The 21,881-nt window shown below is 44.4% G+C and overlaps 1 protein-coding gene across 1 annotated transcript in view; it reads left to right on the top strand.

Annotated features, from left to right (window-relative positions):
- Tbc1d9 (TBC1 domain family member 9) overlaps positions 1-21,881 on the top strand; it is a 57,721-nt gene that overhangs the window by 33,789 nt on the left and 2,051 nt on the right. Inside the window, exons 11-21 of the mRNA XM_010612184.3 lie at positions 468-585; positions 2,209-2,494; positions 2,786-2,915; positions 11,675-11,773; positions 11,945-12,013; positions 14,605-14,845; positions 17,488-17,553; positions 18,323-18,409; positions 20,789-20,863; positions 20,956-21,059; positions 21,747-21,878. Of these exons, the coding sequence (XP_010610486.1) occupies positions 468-585; positions 2,209-2,494; positions 2,786-2,915; positions 11,675-11,773; positions 11,945-12,013; positions 14,605-14,845; positions 17,488-17,553; positions 18,323-18,409; positions 20,789-20,863; positions 20,956-21,059; positions 21,747-21,878 (1,407 nt within the window). The remainder of the gene's footprint in view (positions 1-467; positions 586-2,208; positions 2,495-2,785; positions 2,916-11,674; positions 11,774-11,944; positions 12,014-14,604; positions 14,846-17,487; positions 17,554-18,322; positions 18,410-20,788; positions 20,864-20,955; positions 21,060-21,746; positions 21,879-21,881) is intronic.

Genomic DNA, 21,881 nt, shown 5'->3' with positions numbered 1-21,881 from the left:
TTCAGCGAGCCTGGAATATTTGGTTATAGAAACCATTGTGAAAGGTGAAAAAGGAAATATTTACCTCTCGGAGGTAAGGATAAAGAGTGTAGTACTGAGAGATGTCAGCAGGTTGTTGAAAGCTTCAGTTAGCCTTTGGGCAGTTTTAAAAAATGAAAAATCTACCTATAGCACATGTTAAGGGTTTGTCCGGTGCATATCAGGGCTAATGAAGATCCTTAACAGTCATTGGCTCAAAAGCTAATGATTTTCATGTTTCTAAAAGGTCACAGAACAAAACAAAACCCAGAAGAATATTGACAGTGTAGTCTGCAACACCTAAGAATTCTGTTCTTTGACAGAAAGAGTTTGCCAGCCCCATGAGAACGACTCAGTCATTTTTTTCAGGTTAATGAAACAGCTTATCTTTTAAAGTGCATTTGATGTATTTAAGACATAGTTGGTGACATTGTCTTTCATCCCGTTAGGCCATGAATATTGTCACCTCAGTGCTACTCCTTTACGCCAAAGAGGAGGAGGCCTTCTGGCTGCTGGTGGCCCTGTGTGAGCGCATGCTTCCGGATTACTACAACACCAGAGTTGTTGGTATGTGGGGAAGCGGTTAACATCTTAACCTGTGCCTCCCAAAGAGATGCTGTTAGAGCCATACCAGCCGGCACACTGTTTCCAATCACTGCTAGCCAAAAGAGCTCCAGTTTTCCACTATGGAAGAGAGAGAGCTTGAATAAATATAAACTATGAATAAGGCCTACAGAGCCTAGAAGGATTCACATATATCACTGTCACAGAAATTTTTTAGAAAACACTATATGTAGGTATCACTCTTAACATGTGAGAGTTATACCAAGGGTATCAACCACTAAAATATTTAGCCCCACCCTGAAATTATTTAATAAAGAAGATGGAAACCAGCAGTTTTCAGAACAAAAGTTTGTCTGGAGTAGAGAAGATAGCATATAATGGTTTGTCCAAAGTTAGTTAAAAAGACATTTTTCAAAACTGGCTTTTTTGCAAAAAAAGCAACCATTGAATTATTGCTGTTATTGCTTGTCAATCCTTTTAAGTACCAGATATTTCATTTTAGCAGACCAAGCTCCTCACTGCTGGTGTAGTACAATGTATGCTTTATGTTTCCCTGTTCTGTTCTGTTTGTATGTATGTATTTATAAACTTTTTTCAAAATCTGATTGATCAAAATATTTTGTAGGGCTGGGGATTTAGCTAAGTGGTGACGCTGTGTGCAAGGTCCTGAGTTTGAACCCCAGTACCAAAAAAAATTCCTCTAAAAATGTCATTAAATTGATCATGAGTGTATGTAGCAGAAATGCTTTTAAATTAAAAAAAAATGTTAATACTGATTTATGTGTGGAGACCATGCATTTCATGAGGTTTGTTATTGTTGTTTTAAATAAAGAGTTTACCAAATGTACTGTTTATTTTTTTTCCATTGCTGGGCAAAATACCTGATGTCCACAATGAAAGCAGAGGTTTATTTGGCTAATGGTTTCAGTGGTTTCAGTCCATGGTGAATAAATTACCTTCTGAGGCAGACACATCATGGTGGAACGGCATGCTAGAGCAAAACTCCTCACTTAGTGGCAGCTGAGCAGCTTAGCGGCAGCAGGATCACCACTAAGAGCTGCACCTTCCAACGTCACACTCTTAGTGACTCGCCTACTTTAAGTGGCCCCCACCTCCCTACAGTACATTCAGCTGTGAACATCAGGGGCTTCTCCCACTGCTAAGTGTAGCGCCCCAGGATCCAGTCACTTCTCTGGGAGTTTCCAATCCAGTCTACCTGACAACAGATTAACTAGTATACCAAGTAAGCTGCGTAGGAGGACATTTGGAGCTACTGAGATGTATTTTTCATGCCTAAACAAACATTGTGTGGCCAAAATAGTAACTAACCATATTATGGCTTCTAAACTTTGTAAACTAGCTTTTTTATTAGCCTTTACTGTTGTCATGTTTACTCTTTTATAGTAGGAAAACAGATTAGAAACACCCAAAAGAAGATGCAGCCAGAACTAACCTGGAGACTGAACTAGGTCAACACCTTGGTCTCGTAGCACAGTAAGGGCAGAACTGTTACTAAAAAAGGAACCAGGCTGTGACTGAATTATTATAATCAAGCAGTTTGACGGGGCTCTTCAGTAAGAAGATGCAGTTGGTTAATTGGTGCCCTTTCCTGTCACCCCTGCTCAGGTGCACTGGTGGACCAAGGGGTCTTCGAGGAGCTGGCCCGAGACTATGTCCCTCAGCTGTATGACTGCATGCAGGACCTGGGTGTGATCTCTACCATCTCCCTGTCATGGTTCCTCACGCTGTTTCTCAGCGTGATGCCCTTTGAGAGCGCAGTGGTGGTGGTGGACTGTTTCTTCTATGAAGGAATCAAAGTGATATTCCAGTTGGCCCTCGCTGTGCTGGATGCTAATGTGGACAAACTGTTGAGCTGCAAGGATGATGGGGAGGCCATGACCGTTTTGGGAAGGTACAGTGCTCTGCTTGACTTTAAAAGCCACCTCTGGTTTTCTTCCCTGTGCTTTCTCTCCTCCTCTTTCATTTCACAAGTCTTAATTGAGTGGATGGTAGAAATATAATCTCTGTGGCTGGGGATTTATTTCAGTATGCTTTTTTTTAGAAGTGAAGAAAATTTCTTGAGATTTTTAAGAAAATCTTAGTGTTTTATTTTACAATGCGGTTTTGAGAAACTGAGGAGCAAACTTGTCATGAGACAATTCCCGGTTCACTTCTAGTAACTGCTAAGCACTTCTTCTCTCAGGTACTTGGATAGTGTGACCAACAAAGACAGCACACTGCCTCCCATCCCTCACCTGCACTCCCTGCTCAGCGACGACGTGGAGCCTTACCCTGCTGTGGACATCTTCCGGCTCATTGGGACTTCCTATGAGGTAGGCCTGGCTTCCGGCCTGGTTGCGTGTTGATAGAGCCCTGAGGTTGCCATGGGGAGCTGGTGATGAGTTCCACACTGCTGGCATTCATCATCAAGAGCACCACAGACTAGGCCATTTGTACAGAACAGAAATTTATTTCTCAGCATTCTGGAGGCCGGAAAGTCCAAGGTCTTGATGCAGGTTAGGCCCCATCTCTTGGCTTCCAAGATGGCCCCTTGAATGGTACATCTTCCAGGTGGGAGGAACACCATCCTCACATGGCAGAAGAACAGTCTTTCCTGCACAGCATTAATCCCTAAGGGTAGAGCCCTCCCAACCTGAACACCACCCAGCACTGTTGCATTCATCAGTTTTGTAAGGGATAAAATTATTGAAACCATAGTCTGACTCCTGAGTTTACCCACTTCCTTTTACATCGTAAGAACTAGTTGCCAGAAGTAAGCAGCTGCCTAATTGCTAGTAGTTTTCATTTCTAGAAATGGACACTGAGTGGAGACTAGGATTTCTCTGGCCCTGCAGTTCTTTGTTGTACCCATTCTGAAGCCTGATCTGTTAGTATCTCAGATCCAACTCTGGGTAGAGCGTGGAGGGGCTATTGGGAGCAGGCATCGGGACCGTCATAGGTCAGTTCATTCCTTGTCCATGCTGAGTGCTAGCTAGTGTGAAACACTCAGAATACCTTTAGCAGGCTAGCATGAACCAGAGTCTTAGGATTCCTCTAAAATTGCTTGGCCTGCATGAGGGAGGATGTCTTGTGACCCAGGACTCACTCTGATCTGCTGCTGAATTCCAGGAGAGAATAGCAAGCTTCTAGGGCAAAAGAGCCACAGTGCCACTTACCCCGCAGCACCTGCTGATCTGTGGGGTTCCCAAAACTCAGTCTCTATGGTTTCTTGTCTTTTATAAGTGATCGTTAAGGAAGAGAAAGCATGAATATTCTGCTGAACACACTGTGCTTTCTGTAGACGCTTTGGGTATCCTGGCTGGCAACAAACCAGATGCAAGAGAAATAGTGAGGTGCTAGTTGAGGTCAGAAAGTTCCTCTTAAGAGTCAAAAATTAAAATTGATTTGGATCTAGAAACCTTTTCAGAAATTTTCTAAGTCAATATGGATGAAAGATTGGCTTTTTAAAAAATTTTCATTGAGACTCCTTGATTATTGACAACATTTTTGCAGTGTGTTTGAGTCATAAAATGAATGCTTGATTGTGGCAGAAGTCATAAACAAATATGAGCATTTCCCCACACTCCCCTGAAGCATATTTTTATATTTGCAATATGCACTTTAAAATTCGGGCTCCAGCAAGCACTGCTTTGCCATATTTTATTTTTTGTTAAAATATAGCATGAAAATTCTCTAACACACCAACTATTGTTTAAAGACATGATTTTAAGAAATGACTTACATTTTGTATAATGCGTCAACAAAGTTTACTGACTGACCCCCTTTTCTGGGATATTTACTTTGATTTCTTCCAAAGTTTCAGCATGATATGTTGTGATGAACTTGTACACAAATACCACAGCTCTGATTAATTTATTTAAAGAATCCTAGAATGTGCAGCAGTACATCGAAAACTGTGAATGATCCCTGGCACACGCTCTGTTCCATGTCTCTAGTCCGAAATTATATTTTCACTTCCGAAGATTACAAATGGCTATTTCACTTCACTGTCTTCAAAATTGGTTTTTACCCTAACAATGATTTTTGTTGTTGATGTTTTGGTACCGGGGATCAAACTCAGGATCTTGCATTTGCAAGGCAAGTGGCAGCACCACTGAGCTAAATGCCAGGCCCTACCTGTTTTAAAACTCACAGCTCCAGGACTGTTGTGAAGTACTCCTAAGAAACTCTGAATGACTTGATTGTTCAGAAAAGGAGCCCCTAAGCTGGTAGGCAGTAGTTTATTATGCGTGTGGGTTGTTTTTCTAAAGGGATCCCTTGAACCTTTATTGTTAAAAAGAATTCCAGACCAAGTAGTAAAGCTTTGGATGTGGAAACTCAGCTCTATTCTCCACTGCAGATAAGCTGGCATCATGATGAGGCTGGCATTTCACCCATTTTTAATGGGAAAGAGATGAGAGTGAGACCAGCCCAGGGTCTGGTTTCCATTTACATCCGGTCTGAGCAACTCCTAATGGCCAACCTGGAGCTGCCAGACATCTGATCGCAGGACACAGCAGCAGCTCCCTTCCTCTGCTGGGAGAGAAGCCTCTTAGGCATGCTGTTGCCTGTGTCACCTGGCCTTTCCCCTCTGCATAAGCGTCTTTGCTTTGATTATATCCAGTAGCTCTCTGCCACCTTACAGAAGAACCTGGCGCACGTACTGTGTCTGGGGCTTCTCCATCCGGCTGTGCACAAAATCGTTTTTTCGAAATTGAAAAGCCAAGAGGGCCAGGGATTTGGTGCCACCACCTGCCTCGCAAGTGCAAGGGCCAGAGTTCGATCCCTGGTACAAAAAAAAAAAAAAAAAAATTGAAAATTGAAAAGTCAAGCTTTTAAAAATATAACCTTCCAGGCTCCATTCCACAGCAATTAAATCTGAACTTCTGGCATGAGGCCCAAGAATACATACACACACACACATACATACATACATACATACACACATATATATTTTTTTAAGTTCCCCATGAGACTCCTGACGCCAGGGGAGGGGTGAGAGTCACTGCCTCTCTTGCAGAATGGGGGCCCCGATCACTGAGTCATAAATAACCAGATCTGGGGCTAAGATATGGTACCTGAGTGTCCTGGGCATAAAACACATTTCTTTCTGCTCTTTGGGATAATTAGCCATGAAAGCTGAATAGTAAGAAAGAAATACTGGAAGCACATTCATCTCTGGAGACCTGGCCTGGGGTCCCTGGGTCGCCAGGGTGTGGTCTGTTGATCAGCCTGGTGAGCACATGCGAGCTCTGTACTTGTAAGTGCTTCATGGGGGCGACCTCACTTCCGGGCCCTGGTGAGTTTACTTTACAGGCCTGACTGGGAGGCACAGTGGCCACTGCGGACCTCAGAGCAGCTCACAGCCGTTTGACCGGCCCCAGGGGCTGAGTCTGAGAAGTGTTGAGCAGCAGGAAGCATAGCAAGGAAGACACAAAGCACAGTTTGTCCAGGGGATGGAAGAGTTCAGAGCCGTGCGTCTGGCTGACTAACGTAACTGCACCGGCTGCCACTCACTGAGAGCCTGCCACGTTCAAGGCAGGGTGCCAGGTGCTTGTAGCAGCCCTGCCGGCGAAATGTTTACCCATTTTAAGGTAAAAATTCTTGTTGAAAGAAGTTGAGCTAAACGGTGCAAGCTAGACTGGCAGGAGCTGGATCGGAGATGATGCCTAAAGCCAGAGCCAAGAGGCGTCATGTGGATTAGAACTGAGATGGCCTGGTGGTACAAGTCTGGCCAGACTTGTACAGGCTCATCAAAGGGGCGTCTTGGACCCCTAATTATAGGCAGTAACAGCTGCTGACACTAAAGAGAGTTCTTCCAGGTCATTGTTTCTGTTCCTTGTGTGACTGATTGGAAGGGGGAGAGATGAAGGGACAGACAGGGGAAGCAGCAGCTTCTCAAGTTGCACTGGAGGAAGACCCAAGAGTGTAAACCATGGCCTTTGTCTCTTCAGGAGATGTCAGGATTCGACGGGCACCTGTCTGTGCCGGGCGTCACAGGGGACACAGTCCGCACTGGTGTACCGTTTTCATTCTTCCATTCTAGCGTGCAGATGTGTTCCAGGATAAGTGGAAAGATGACACATTTTCATTAACGCCCTCATGTCGTCCCAGTCCCAGCAATCACCAGCCTTTTCCTGGGCTTTGTATCATTTCACTGCTTTCTTTCTCCTGGAGTGTATTACAACAAACTCCAGAGAGTATGTATTTCACTTAGAACCCCTTTGTTGTCTGTCTTTAGCAGGTAGCAATATTTGGCTCGTGACCTCTTGAGCGCGCGTGCGCAGTTCTCGAGATTGAACCCAGGGGATCCCCTGTCTCTCAGCTACATCCCCAGCCCTTAAAATTTTCCTTTTAAATTTTGAGATAAGAGTCTGGCTCAGTTGCCCAAGCTAGCCTGAAACTTGTGATCCTCCTACGCCTGCCTCTCGAGTAGCGGGAATACAGGCATGCACCACTACGCCTGGCTGATATTTTTTGTTAGTTGAAAGCTTTGATTTTTTTTAAAGTTTTGTTTTTTGGGTTTTTTTTTTCTTTTTGGTGGTGCTGAGGACGGACACAGGGCCTTGTGTGTGCTAGACCAGTGCTCTACCACTGAGCTACACCCCCAGCCATCAGTTTAATTAAAAATTTATGGGCCAGGGATTTAGCTCAGAGGTTACACTGCCTGTCTCTCAAACGCAAGGACCTGAGTTTGATCCCTGGTATCAAAAAAACAAAAAAGTTTATTCAACCTTCCAAAAACAATAGCCCTGTAATAAGCTCTCACTGTAGTTAGTCGAACCATCCTTGTAGCATTTGCACATTTTGTTTGATTTTAAAAATAAATGCTTTTTTTCCCCCTTTTCTTCTTTTTCTCTCTGCTGTCAGCAGTACCAAGAGTACTAACAGCTACCACACAAGTTGCTTTCTGTATGTAGAACATAAAAATTTTTATACCAACTGGAAAGAGGTAGGAATTATGTTCCCTGTTTTCCTGATGAGAAAGCTGAGGGTCATCCGTTTCTGTGAAATTTCCACCAGGTCTGGCGCTGGTCCCACATATGGCAGTGCAGCCTTTTTTCCCCTCTCCACAGGTGCTTCGCTGCCAGGAACACCTCCGTGGCACGAGGCCCATTTATGGTGCATATTTAAAGACAGTGTCCTCAGAGTCACACAGTCACGGGGCTGTAAGGTTTGCCTCAGGGCAGAGGGCAAGCACTCGGGGAGTGGGGCAGCGGGAATGGGGGACCTCAGGGAACTGGGCAGCGGTGACCTGCTAGAGGGGCAGCCCCTTGGCTATTTGAGGTGAGCTACCATCATTGCCACAACTTTTACTTTTTCAAGACCAGTCAAAAGTCTTGATTTTTGTTTTTGTCCTTATTTTTTAAATTAGCTCTTACCCAGACAATATGCCTCATGGGTTTTCCAGTCTACTTGTGTTCTGTTTCTAATTTTAACTTTAGAACAACTTCTTTGCTTTTGAGAGAGGGTCTCCCTGGGTAGCCCAGGCTGGACTTGATGTGGTGACGATCCTCCTGACTCAGCCTCCCATGTGCTAGGATTATAGGGATGCACCACCATGACTGACCTTTGGCTCAACTTTTTAAAATAAATTCTAGGAGCCAGGCAAGCAGGCACATACCTGTAATCCCAGCTCTGAGGGAGGCTAAGACAGTGAGATCACAAGTTTGAATTCTACCTGGGCAACTTAGACCCTGTCTCAAAGTAAAAATTAAAAAGGGCTGGTATGTAGCTCAGTGGTAGAGTGCCTGAGTTTGATCCCCATCATTGCAACAAAAGAAAAAGTAAATAAATGAATTCTAGTTAAAGATATAGTAATGCAGGGCATTGTACTTAGTTTTTAAGAAGATTTTTATTAGTATGTTTGTAGTACACGTTGGTAACATTCATCGCCTTTTGCTTAGTGTTTAGGGCCTTGTCAGAATGAATGACCACCAGCCTAAGAATCAGATGATGTTATTATCCCCTTTTCGGGGATAACAGAAGCTGCAGCTCAGAGGTTGCGCAGCTCACCCAAGGGCATCTGGTAGTTGAGAATGGGATTCAGCTCCCAAGCCTGTCTGTCACTAGTGTGCATCTCCTTATTTGTTATGTTTTAACCAGCCCGTCAAAGAACTGCGAGCCATCTGGTCAACCTGCAGGATGCTTTACATCAAATCTGACTACAAGGCTGTTTCTAATTCCCATACTTCCCTTATGTGATCACCGCTTCTCCAGCCCTTTCTGTGGTCAAAAGACATAGTACCTTGAGGAACATAAAACGTTTGAACACATCAGGTTCTCACTGAAGATTTAGAAAGCAGCAGCCATTGAGCTTGATTGTACTAAGCTTTGTTGCCTCTGTTAAGAGGTTTAACGGATAAAGTAAAAAAGTGACAAAGTGACCGTCCAGTATAATTAGGGAAGTTTGTGCCCCTCGGGGTGGCAGGCTGGGCTGGGGTGGGTAGCTCAGTGCTAGCGCAGTTGGCTTGCATACAGCAAGTGTGAGTTCAGTCCAGAGAGACTTTGAAGGAATGAAGGTGGGAGAAGCTGGAGAACAGAACTTGAGACAGACTCATCTCCACCTGGCTTCTTATCGGAGCCACTTTCTCTGTGCCAGGGACTTCTGTGGACGGTTGGAGGAGGTGTAGGAGGTGCAGGGCTACGTGCCTGTCTGTTGGCATCAGTAACCAAGGGAGCCAAACCTCAAAAAGAAGCGCTTCCTGCACTGAAAATCACCTCTCTCCTCGTCAAGACATTAGGAGCTGGGTTGGAAAATTAGAATTAAATCACAGAAGCATTTAGGCAAAAATTGAGATGGACATTTTCTTCCTATTTCATAGATCTGCTATACATTTTGGGCCTTTACACTTTGAGTTTCTCACACCAGAGAACCGATTCAGTATTTACACATGTGTCCTATTTATTTCACTTAAGAGTGTGGCCTTGAGGAAACATTTCAAAGGGGAAGGGGAACTAGGGAAGAGAAGGGAATGAAAAAAATGAGACAAGAAGGAAAAAATGGAAACAAATCTTTTGCATATAGGGATGGGTAGAGCATTGAAGGGGGGGCTGGGGAATGGGAAAAAACAAGAACCAAGATACATCATGTATAGGGACAAATTCGCAATAATGAATGTGACCATAATGTATGCTTAAAATATACCAGTAAACTTAGTGAAAAAACAAGATGAGTGGGAGGAGAGATATAAATGGAGAAAGGTCATTTTGTTCATTATTTAAGGAAAGGGAGATTTTAGAAAATTAAATTATCTTAGGGGCCCTCCCCCAAGCACTAAATGCTTTGTTTGGGGGAAAATATCATTGTTGTTCTAGGATCTGAAACATGTGGTGCCAGGGAGAAGTTATTGTGGCCCAGACCTTTGCCTTTGCCAAGGGAAAGGGGAACATGGGCTGCAGAATACTGAGTGGTTCTTATGAGCTGTATTTTTAGCATTTCATTATGTCAGAGCCCCTCCAAAAGGATGGGTGGAGGCGCCCCTATATTGTTCTCATCGCTGGCATTGCTTTAGAAATCCTCCGGAAGTAGCCAGGCAGGAACTGGAGGGCTCTTTTTCCCTTTACATTGGGACGCTGGTGCAAGGGCCACTGTTTTGTGCTGTGTGGAGTGGCAAAGGCCTGGCCCGGGTGCGGTCCTTCAGTTGTTACTCCTGGAGGAGCACCTGTTAATTAGAGTGGGGAGAAATCGCTCTTTTTCTTTAGCAACACACCGGTGTTTAAGATTAGCCATCATTATGAGTGCTTTTAGAGGTCGGTATGTCTTTATCTCATAAGAGCACAGCTCTGGGGTCTCATTTTATGGAAGAAGAAGCAGCTGAGCTTCAGAAGACCGAATGGGATCGCTCCGTCCCATAGCCAGCTAGGGAAGGAACAAGAATGTAAATCAAACTGTGTCTAGCTGTAGCATTTATGCTCTGTTCTCCCTAGAGATGAGGAAGAACGAACAGCCTTTCACAGAGGATAGGCAGCAGAGCCAGGAAGCCCTTGTGTGCCCTCGGGTGATTCTGGGGGCTTCTTTAACCTCACAGGACCTTGGTTTTCTCTTCTGTAAAATGGAGGTGGCAGTTGCAATTCACTAAGGTCATTGTAAAAAGCAAATGAGATGGCGTATGAGTGTCCCTGACAGTTGTAAGTGCGATAAAATGTCCTCTGCTTCTCTCTTTTGCTTAGAACTCCATGGTTTTTCAGGATAAAATCCCAAAGCCTGGAAGCTCTACATGTACTTCCCACCCATATGTGCTTTTCTTTGGGATGTATATGCTTAAGGAAGGGGTTCCTGGGCTTAGGAACCCATGTGTTCAGATTTTATAGGTGCTGCTAGCCAGACTTGCAAAGCGGTTGTTTGTACCGGTTGATAGTCCAACTTGAAGTGCATGAGTTGGCTTGCACCTTCTCTCCAGCACTTGTATTTGTGGTCCCCTTTCCTTTATCTTGTAAATGTTTTTACTCATTGCAGTCCTTACTTTCATGGGACGTTTCCAGTTTCAAGCAGTTTGTTTTTCTTTTACATCTCTAAGAAATTTCACACCTTGCATGCTCCTTCTCTGCCTACAGATAGATTCACTTGGCTTTTAGTCCAGCTAACATGGTGGGCATTTCAGAGATTGGAGAGCCGCCTTTGCTTACAGCATCTCCCACCCTGCATCAGAGCACAGATTGCTGGACCTGACCAATAAATGCTATGGAAGGAACAGGGAGCTTCACACAAACATTTCTCCCAACCTCCAAGTCCAATAATTAGCTTCCTTCTTGTCAAGACAGTTCTCCCTTAAGTTTTTTTTTCCATGTACAAATAGCCTAATTTAAACTTTCTTCTCCTTGATGACTACTGTCTTCACATTTGACACATTTGATTTTACAGTTCCGTTCAACTGCTAAAATGCATGAGAATTTCCAGAGCTTGCTTTATGGTCACCACATGGCTTTAAAACGGGAAATAAAAGTATAATCTTGATCACCTAGCGTGGTAAGCTATGTGTGACGTGTGTGTGAGGAAGGCTGCAGCCTCTCGGCAGACGAGACCAGGATACTGTGTGCTGTAGCAGCTTCTCCCAGAAATATTAGCATTTCTTTCTCTTTTTTTCCCCAGAAATTTGGAACTATTCGGGCAGACTTAATTGAGCAAATGAGATTCAAACAGAGACTGAAAGTGATCCAGACCCTGGAGGATACTACGAAACGCAATGTGGTGAGTTCTCGGGGGCCTTTTCCCCTCCGTCCCTGCTCACACTCCTGCAGGCTCATTCATACATTCTGCTTGACAGAACTGAAGACATCTTCAGAGGAGAAAACTAGGGACTTTGCCACCACGACATTTTTTTTGAATATGTAAAATGCATTGTGCTCATTTCTTTGATAGGTACGAACCATTGTGACAGAAACTTCCTTTACTATTGATGAGCTAGAAGAACTGTATGCTCTTTTCAAGGTGAGTTTCAAAGTCATTGCATGTCCTCTCAGACAAATAAAAAAAGTTCACTTTAATAATTCTGTGTTCTTTCGGTTAAGTCACGGGGTCATATGAGTCTCCAGGGTACAAAACTGGATGGCTTAGTGAAACTAAAAAGATTCTTGTCACTAATTTAATCTGGTATTTTATCTCTCTTCCTTTCCAGAGAATATCATAACTCTTTGCCTGAACCTAAGAAAATAGGTTATTGCTTTCTAAAACTCATTGAGTCAGTGGTGATTGAGTTTAAATTCTGCCTGGAATTCTTATAATGCAAAATTTCCTGTATTAAGCTGTAAAGTGCCTTTAAGGAAAAATAATGTATAGCTAAGATGAGAATACAGATGTTTAAATATGAGAAAAAGCATCATTGGTTAAATTTCTGTGCTTTCTATTTTAAAATTGAGCTCCTACCAGTCTTGGTCTGCAGTAAGAAAAGATTATATCACCAACTAAAGCAATACAAAATTTCTTTCTTCTAGAATGTTTGTTCAGGACTGGGGATTGAACCTAGGGCCTTCACACAGAGCTATATCCCCAACCCTTTGGGAAAAAATTTTTTTTTTTAAATTTTGAGCCAGAGTCTGGCTAAAATGCTTAAATGCCCCAGCTGAGCTTGAACTTACGATCCTCCTGCCTCAGCCTCCCAGAGTTCTGAGGTTAAAAGCATTACCTGGCTCCTAGAAAGATAGTTTTGCCATATTATTATTATCAACCTCATGGCTTAAAATGTAGCAGTTGACAGAGGAAAAAACTTAAATGTAAGTACAAATTTTATGACAATAACTAATGCCCAAAATAAATTTGTCCATTTTGAGCAGTCCAAAGATAGTACAGAGGGAAACAAAGGAAGAAGGGTCTAGTCAAGATGGAACACTCCCTGCTGTGGAGACTGAGTTTGGGAGTGAGGATTCTCAGCTGCAGACCTCCTGACCTGGCCACCACTAGAAGGCACCACAACCTTGTTTATTTGTGTCTCCCTTGGTGCCTAGTAAAGTTCCCACCCCCTAGTGTGTTGAATTGATAAATTAGTAATCGATAATCAATGTAGTGTAGTCGCCCCCTTTGTTCTTAAGAAGACACAGAGGTGGATTTTGCAGGGCCCCTGAAGAAGGAAGAGGAGCAGGGCTGTTCGGACAGAAGTCCTGAGATTGCCAAAGCCCTGCCCTATCTGGGCACCTACCACTACCAGCTGCTCAGCATGTCATTTGAACCCTGAGCCCATGCCTGAAAAAAGCAAGCTTTTCTTACTCGGAGGCTCTGCCTTGCCCCCTCTCCTCTGCCCATTAACAAAAACAAGCTCCCCAGGTCCACTGAGTACCCCAAAAGGGACCCTGAGGCTTTGGTTGGTACCAGGAATGGGAGAGATCTTTGAGACTGTGAACCAAAATAAAAACTTCAGCGCTGGGTGCTTCCTTTTGTGTTCGGAGCACTTGAAGTGGCTTTAATTAATTTTCCCCAATAGTTATGGAATCATCTCTGTGCCAGTGTCTGGGTGATTTCCTACAACGACTAAGGAATGACGCCCTCCTTTCCAGGGAGCTTACTGCTGGGCTTTGGAGTAAACCTTGCGGGGAAAGGTGAAAGGCTGCCCTGAGGTGGACTGATGGGAAATGTGCTGCAGGGCCCTCGTTTCTCCGGATTCTTCCCATTCTGGCCCTTCTGTTTCAGTCTCTGACCCTACGCCCTCGTGTGATGGTTTGTGGGGTCTCAGGAGAAGAACAGAGATGAGCTGAGTGGCCTCCTTTCTTCCCATGATCGTGAGCACCATGGAGCCATCTGCGCCTGCATTCAGGCCTGGCCCTGAGTAGCCAGGCTGCTTAGTTAAGGAGGAAAAGCTCTGGGAATTGTTATCAACCATTGTAGCTGAGCTGAAGAAGCCTACACATTCTGTCCCCATGGGCTCGCTAGATTCCCCTCATGATAGTTCAGAGAAGGCTTCTGAACTGCAGGCCTCATGACCTCCCTATCCGCCCTTCCCTCTGATGCCCCCCTGCTTGCCCCAGAAGCCAGGAATCCAGCCCAGGGCACTAGGGACCTGGACACCGCCCCCGCTCCTCTGCCCAGGCTGCCTTGCAAACAATCTGGCCGCTTCTGCTCTCTGCCTCTCCTTCCTCCATGCTCCCCTGCTCCCACACTTCTCTTTTATCTGGTTAGCTGCACTTTCCAGTAAACAGTGGTGATTGCTTTAGACACTGGTCTTTCCGCTTTTCTCCTTTTCTGAGAGCAGAACTGAAGTCTTCAGACTCACAACCTTTTCAGTATCTGTAGGCAAAGGAGAAGGATCTGTTTATGCAGCCTTCCTAGAATCTGTGTGTACTTCTCGTAGAGTCACAGGACCTCCCACATGAGGAGGCTGCCGGCTTCCAAGGACCGGATCGGCCTGTGCCGAACCCAGATCTCTCCTCTCCATAGTGGCTCCTGTAGAGTGTCTTTCCTAGCCCTGTTTGCAGGCGTGTGGAGACGGAAGACCACACACTCACACATCAAATGCCATGTGACTGTGATATTGTGTCCATGACCTTGGCTTTGGAAGGCATGAAGTCATCATCCTGTGTGGTCTTTTCCAGGCAGAACATCTCACCAGCTGCTATTGGGGTGGGAGCAGCAATGCACTGGACCGGCACGACCCCAGCCTGCCCTACCTGGAGCAGTACCGCATTGACTTCGAGCAGTTCAAGGGCATGTTCGTGCTGCTCTTTCCCTGGGCCTGTGGCGCTCACTCTGACGTGCTGGCCTCCCGCTTGTTCCAGCTACTAGACGAAAACGGGGACTCCCTGATTAACTTCCGAGAGTTTGTATCCGGGCTAAGTAAGGATGCACTCTTACCGCATGAGTCTCAAGGCAGAAGGGGCTGATGGATGACCCAGAATGCTCTGCGCTGCCCTCCAGCCAAAGCCCTGCAAAGGTTGGGTCTAGAGGTCAGAGAAACCCATAGGTGCTCTGCACTTCAATGGAAGTCTTTCAGCTCCTGGATGAAGGACTGTCCATCACCAGCAGGCACACTCCCACCCCACCTGCCTGGCTGCCTCACCACCTGCTTTGTTCGTGGCCCTGTATTCTCATTCAGCTCCGATTCCACTTATGATAGACAGTAATAGTGGAGTTGGCCAATCCCACGTGAGGTCATAGATGTAGCAAGCGTTAGGCTGGCAGAATGACGTAAGAAGGAATGCTTTTTTATTCTTAATTGTGCCAGTCTGTCCTTCGACCATACTGTTTAAATGACATCCCAAGGAAAGAGGAAAAGTCAGGCACAGAGGCAGTGATGATTCCAAAGAGCACCCTTAACCTGTAAGAATAATACCAGGGAAGTCTGAAGGTCCAAGGAAGCTGAAGTCTTTAAGATGGGGAGGTCTTCTCGGCTTCGGAAGCTGTGCGAGCGCCTCTGTGTGCTCGCAGGTGGGACACGGGCACTAGCCTTATGAGGAGCGGGCACCGTGCCGACGTGTTAGAACCTGTACTGATTGCTCAGTCCAGACAACCGCCTTGGAAGTAATAACAGTGGTGAGAGCTGACATTTATTCAGCGCTCACTCTTCAGGCTCTGCCCCAGGGGCTCCTGTGCATCTGATTTTCCCAAAGACACACAACTACAGACTTCCTGTTTAAGGCCAGGAAGCCTAGAGACGCAGGTGATGCAGTACTGTTATGCTGTAGTACTTGACTTAGTTCCCCTTAGACTGGAGAATTTATAAACAGCAGAATTTCATTGCTCATAACTTCAGAACCTGGGAAGTAGGGATCAGAGCAACAGCAGATGCAGTTTCTGTTGAGAGTCTGTCCCTCCTAGACAGACCCTTCTCTGCACCCTCACACAGTAAAAGAGCAAACAGGCTCTCTCAGTCCTCTTCTGTGAGAACAAAAATTACATTTGTCAAAGTCCTCCTGATCCAGTCAACTCCCAAAGGCCATCTTGCAACCAACTCCCAGAGGGCACCTTGGGAGTAAGTTATAATGTCGACTTTCAGGGGAACACAAGAATTCCCACCACAGCCACAAGCTACCTGCTTACTGTTACTGTTCCCATTTGTAGCTAAAGGAATGAAAACTCAGAAGAATTAAGTAACTGGCTGCTGACACATTAATTTTTAGCCATAAATGTCCTCGGGGTGGGAGTTGAGATAAGATTTCACTTTGTAGTTCAGGCTGGCCTCAGATGCAGGAGTCTCCTCCTGCTTCAGCCTCCCAAATGCTGAGCTTGGGCACATACCACTGCACCCAGCCTTTAAATGTCTGTTATTATCTAAACTGAGAAGCACAGTTAGTATGCACTGGGCCCAGGATGTAAATGAGGTCTGTTTCTCTCCAAAGCTCTTCTTTTCCCACCACACTGAGACAGTGAAAGAGATTTCCTTCTAGACCTCTCTCAAGAGAGACATTGACTTAAAATTAACAGAGAAGGATCAAGAAGAATAGCCACAGAAGCCACAGAATGCAAGAAAGTTGACAGTTTTGAAGATGTGTCACCTGGGAAGATAGGCTTGCCCTAAAATAATGACAGAGCGGCCTGCATGAAAACCTGAGCACTTGGCTGTCAGAAGAGGCAAAGATCTTTTCTCTTCAGCTTTAAGGAGCTGAGCAAAGGGGAGACAGGTGGTTCTAAACAATTGCTGAATGTTCTTTGAGATCTGATGAGGACTGTGGACATTTTCTTTCCAAGAAGTAACATATGCATGTAATAAGGAAATGTCATGTTGAGGCCAATGGTTAAGGATCCTTGGACTAAATAAAAGTTGTAGAGACGAGAAGAGAGCCTATGCTGAATGGAGGTCAGATGAGATGACCTATCAAGTCCCTTCCAGCCCAGACTCTAAGTCCTCTTTTCTCTCTTTCTTTAAATCTAATTCATCCTTAAGCACTGAAGATATATTTTTATAAAGGACTTTCTGATTCTAGTAATAAATACGAGCATTAAAGGAAAAAGTAACAGGATTCTTTTACTTGAAGCTATGATGATATAATGGTAGACACATTCAAATCAGTTAAGGCAGGGGAACTCAAAAACTAAAAACAATTTCTAAAGTGAGTAAATCAAATTGAACTCATAAGTATTTCGGAGGTTGACTCCTGGTGACACGGTCTTCCTCAGTAATAACTCGAGCTTATGATGTGCTAGCACAGGCCTAAGTTCTTTACATGGACTAACACCCATGGTCCTCATGTTTCATGAGGTCCTGAAGTCAACATCACTGGCCCAATCTTCTGTTATCAGCTCTCCTCAGAGAAGGAAAACAGGCTCATAGAAACTCACTCTCCTGTGCCACATAGTAAGTACAAAGGATTTGAAACTAAGCCTTCTAGACCCAGAACTCATCAGCCAACACATGCCCTGGCCAAGAGCTTTTGTTATACAATGACTTGGTTCCCATTTGTAAAAGATAGGCTTCAAGGATGTGGCAAGGCTGGAGGGACCACTGGTGCTCACACACTGATATTTCATGTCCCTTCTAGGTGCCGCGTGCCACGGAGACCTCACAGAGAAACTCAAACTCCTGTACAAAATGCATGTCTTGCCTGGTGAGTAAGTTGCACAGAGTAGCACGTGTAAAGCAACCAGGGCCTGGCACAAAATCTCTTACCTTGGTCTAACCTGTTTGCCTCTTTGATCTACAAGATTGTCGGTCACTGAGGACAAACTGTGTAAGTTCCTGAACTGGCATGTGCTTGATTCGGCCATTGTTTACCTGTCTGAGATAATAGAAGTCAGCACAGGCATGTGCAAGAGAAAGAATAAAGAACATCTAGTTATGTGTCAGGCGCAAGGACTGCAGAGACAAAAAGACTAGGAGGTGCTGTGAGACTGAGCTTTAGGGGAGCCCTTTTCACATTAGCAGGAACAGGTGGCGGATGGTGAGGTTGTAAGTTCAACTTTAAACCAGGCTGGTCTCAGCTGGCATATATGCAGCAACTACTAAGAAAATAAAAATGAGAGATTAACACTAGAGACACGGTATATTTGGGGATCTATATAGCACAGTGGCCCAATTTTGTCCTAAAATTGGTTCTTAAAGTATAATTGAAAGAATTTCGGAACTTCTACATAACGAGAAAGACATAAAGGGTCACTAATGTGTGGTCCTTTGAAAGGAAGGTGCAGTTCGAAATGGAGAGACAGCCCTGCTAAAGTCGTACAGAACAGTCGGCCTTCCTGGCACCCAGTGATGTGACCTCACCCGCTTTTATAGTTGTAGTTCTTCATTCTCTGACATTTTATCAAATAATTAAAGCTCACTTTGTTAAGGCCCTGGCCCTCCTGGTATAAGGATCATATTTCTCACTTTTCCAGAGCCATCCTCTGATCAAGATGAGCCAGATTCTGCTTTTGAAGCAACTCAGTACTTCTTTGAAGACATCACCCCAGAATGCACCCATGGTAGGTGACCTTTCTCCCTATGGCTACTATGTTTATCTTCTGCAGAGCCCTGGCTCAGGTTCCTGGAAAAAGACTGGCCCCAGAGCTAGTCAACCCAGGAAGTATGCGAGTATGGTCAGCTACTGTTACTTTCCTTTTGAATTTTCAAGGCTAGGCAACTGGGGAGCTATGGAAGGCACCATGTATATTGTGTCCTGCTGGTGCTAGGGAAAGCATATTCTGTGTGCCTGGGTATTTTGTACCGCTCTCCCTGTTGGCTGGGGTTCACTTAGAACATCATCCTGTTACCATATGGCTATCGCGAGCTCCGACTGGCATTTCTGTCAGAAGGCATCTCTTCTGTCTGCTCTCTGTATCGGACTACAGCCCACACACACAACCCAACTCAGTGTCTGAGTTTTGTACAGCCCATCAACTGAGAATGGCTTTTATATTTGTAATGCTTTCTCAAATTGAAAAGCAGAATAATATTTCTTGCCATGGAAAATTGTATAAAATGGAAACTTTCATGCCTCCAGTATTTTATCGGGGTGCCGCCCTGCTCATTCCTTTCTGTATTGCATGAGACTGTTCTCACTGCAGTGACATAACTGAGAAATTGAGACAGGAGCTATATCACCTGCAAGGAGTGATATACAGTCATTTCTCTGTATCCATGAGCTCCTCGTCCACATCAACCGTGTACTAAATTATTAGGGGGATTGCATCAAAATAAGTACAGGCATTCTTAAGTTGTCCTTATTTCCTAAGCATTACAATATAAAAACTCTGTAGCATGTCTATTTTATTAGGTATTATAAGTATGTTAATCACCTGAGTCAGTCTGAGGCCTCTTAGGATGTGCAGGACAGATTGCGGGTAGGAGGTTTGCACAGGATGCTAGTTCTGCATGGTGATACTGGGCAACCTCAGGCAGCTTCCTGTGTCTCTGAGCCTCAGTTTCCCTGTGTGGAGCATGGAGATGATAGCTGTCACCTGGGGTCTGGGGCTGTGGGGCAGGGGACCTAACGAGATGAGGCAAAGGCTTTTCCAGGAGCACCTGAGCACACCTAAATGTCGCTCTTCTTGTTAGCCAGTACGGCCACACAAGTTTAGCCTTCTCTTTCTTAGTGGGCACTCATTTCACAGAAGGATTCTCTTGTTCTGGAAATGTGTTAGTAGACTTTGTGTCCAAGAAAGATACTTCTTAAAGAATGTGTTTCTGACTTCAAAAGTACTATTGCTTTCTGTCAATTTTTTTAAATGCAAGCAAAATTATAAGATAAACAAATTTTAAAAAGAAGAATCACAAGGGGGTATCTCAAAAATCAGTTTTGAAACTACAAAGCATGAATCTTCAACGATTTTATAGCATGTAGCATTTCAGCAAAAAAAAAAAAAAAGGGGTTTTTCTTTCTTCTATAAAAAGATTTGAATCTGAGAGTGTTTTGTTTTTGTTGGGGAGAACCTGGTTCAAAAAAAAAAAAAAAAAGGTGTTTTTCTTTCTTCTATAAACAGATTTGAATCTGAGAGTGTTTTGTTTTTGTTGGGGAGAACCTGGTTCAAAAAAAAAAAAAAAAAGGTGTTTTTCTTTCTTCTATAAACAGATTTGAATCTGAGAGTGTTTTGTTTTTGTTGGGGAGAACCTGGTTCAAAAAAAAAAAAAAAAAGGTGTTTTTCTTTCTTCTATAAACAGATTTGAATCTGAGAGTGTTTTGTTTTTGTTGGGGAGAACCTGGTTCAAAAAAAAAAAAAAAAAGGTGTTTTTCTTTCTTCTATAAACAGATTTGAATCTGAGAGTGTTTTGTTTTTGTTGGGGAGAACCTGGTTCAAAAAAAAAAAAAAAAAGGTGTTTTTCTTTCTTCTATAAACAGATTTGAATCTGAGAGTGTTTTGTTTTTGTTGTGCAGAACCTGGTTCAAAAAAAAAAAAAAACGACAGTGTCGTCCTTGCAAAGTTCAGATGATCATGTTGCAGAGAAGGGGCAGGGAATCACATTCACTGGGGCCAGCAGCCCCATTTTTAAGTTCCGACATAATGTCTTTAATGTTTAATTGTCTACTGAACCCCAGCTGTGAGAAAGAAAGCTGGGAAAACCCTTCCCCTAGAGAAATGGTTAGCAAGTAAATAGGGGACATCTGGTAAAATTTGAATTTCAATTTTTTTAAATTTGTTTAGTATAAATGCGTTCAGCACAGTATTATAGATGGCATGCCTACTGAAAAACACACTCACTGTTTATCTGAAGTTCACATTTAACTGGGTGTGCTGGTGTGTTTTGTTTTGTTTGCTGAAGCAGGGCCCTACTTCTCAGAGACTCTTCTGTTCCTACCGGAAGTGCTAAGTCCGTGGCCATACTACATAACATTTTCTCTCTTTCTTCTGCACACGCCTGGCTAGTCGTTGGATTGGACAGCAGAAGCAAACAGAGCGCAGATGACGGCTTCGTTACAGTGAGTCTGAAGCCAGACAGAGGTACACACGCTCTCCTCCATGTCCGCCTGCTGGCTAGTCGAGCCCTTATCTCTTGGCCCGTGAACACTTATTTCTTGACATTTGGGTTTTAGGGAAGAAGGCAAATTCTCAAGAAAATCGAAATTATCTGAGACTCTGGACTCCAGAAAATAAGACTAAGTCAAAGAATGCGAAGGATTTACCCAAGCTGAATCAAGTAAGTTCCATTCATTTCTAACCTTGAAGCTATTTTTTTTCTAGTCATACATAAATAGGCCCTCAGAGGAAGTGGTAACTTGGGGACACTCTATTACTATCTTTTTGGATCGATTTTACATATGTTTTTAGCTGAATGTGAGAAAATGACCTCCTCAGAGAAAATTAGAACTACAAAACAATTTTGCAAGTCCATGCAGTTCATCCCAGTCACCAGAAGTATCTTCAGGTGCTCAGCAGGGAGGCAGTGCTGTTTCCTGTCAGGGTGCTTAGCTAAGAGACCCTGCCATGTGCTTTCCTTAAAAAGCTGCAGTGCAGGGCAGGGGATTTAGCTCAGTGTTTCCACTGCCTTCCTCGGAAGCTCAAGGTCCCGAGTTCAGTGGCCCGGGCCTGTAATCCCAGAACTCTGGGCGGCTGAGGCAGGAGCATCACAGTTTCCAGTCCTGCCTGGGCAACTTAGGGAGACCCTGTCTCAAAATATAAGAAAACTAAAATGAAAAGGGGCTGGGGATGTAGCTCAGTTTGCAGGTCCTGGAGTCAGTCCCCAGCTCCCCATCCCATCCCGTCCTTCCCCCAAAGGAAGCCCGGTAGAGACTCTCAATCCATCCAGCCGACCTCACAGAGGACTTTCCAGGGGCCTTCGTTCAGACGCCTTTTCAGTCCTGCCCCTTTCTGTGCCACTCCCCAGGGGCAGTTCATCGAGCTGTGCAAGACCATGTACAACATGTTCAGCGAGGACCCCAACGAGCAGGAGCTGTACCACGCCACGGCGGCGGTGACCAGCCTGCTGCTGGAGATCGGCGAGGTGGGCAAGCTGTTCCTG

This window comes from Fukomys damarensis, unplaced genomic scaffold (genome assembly GCF_012274545.1).
Source record: "Fukomys damarensis isolate Sample0158 unplaced genomic scaffold, DMR_v1.0_HiC HiC_scaffold_38, whole genome shotgun sequence".
Classification (NCBI taxonomy): Eukaryota; Metazoa; Chordata; class Mammalia; order Rodentia; family Bathyergidae; genus Fukomys; species Fukomys damarensis.
This window is presented reverse-complemented; position numbering and strand designations above follow the sequence as displayed.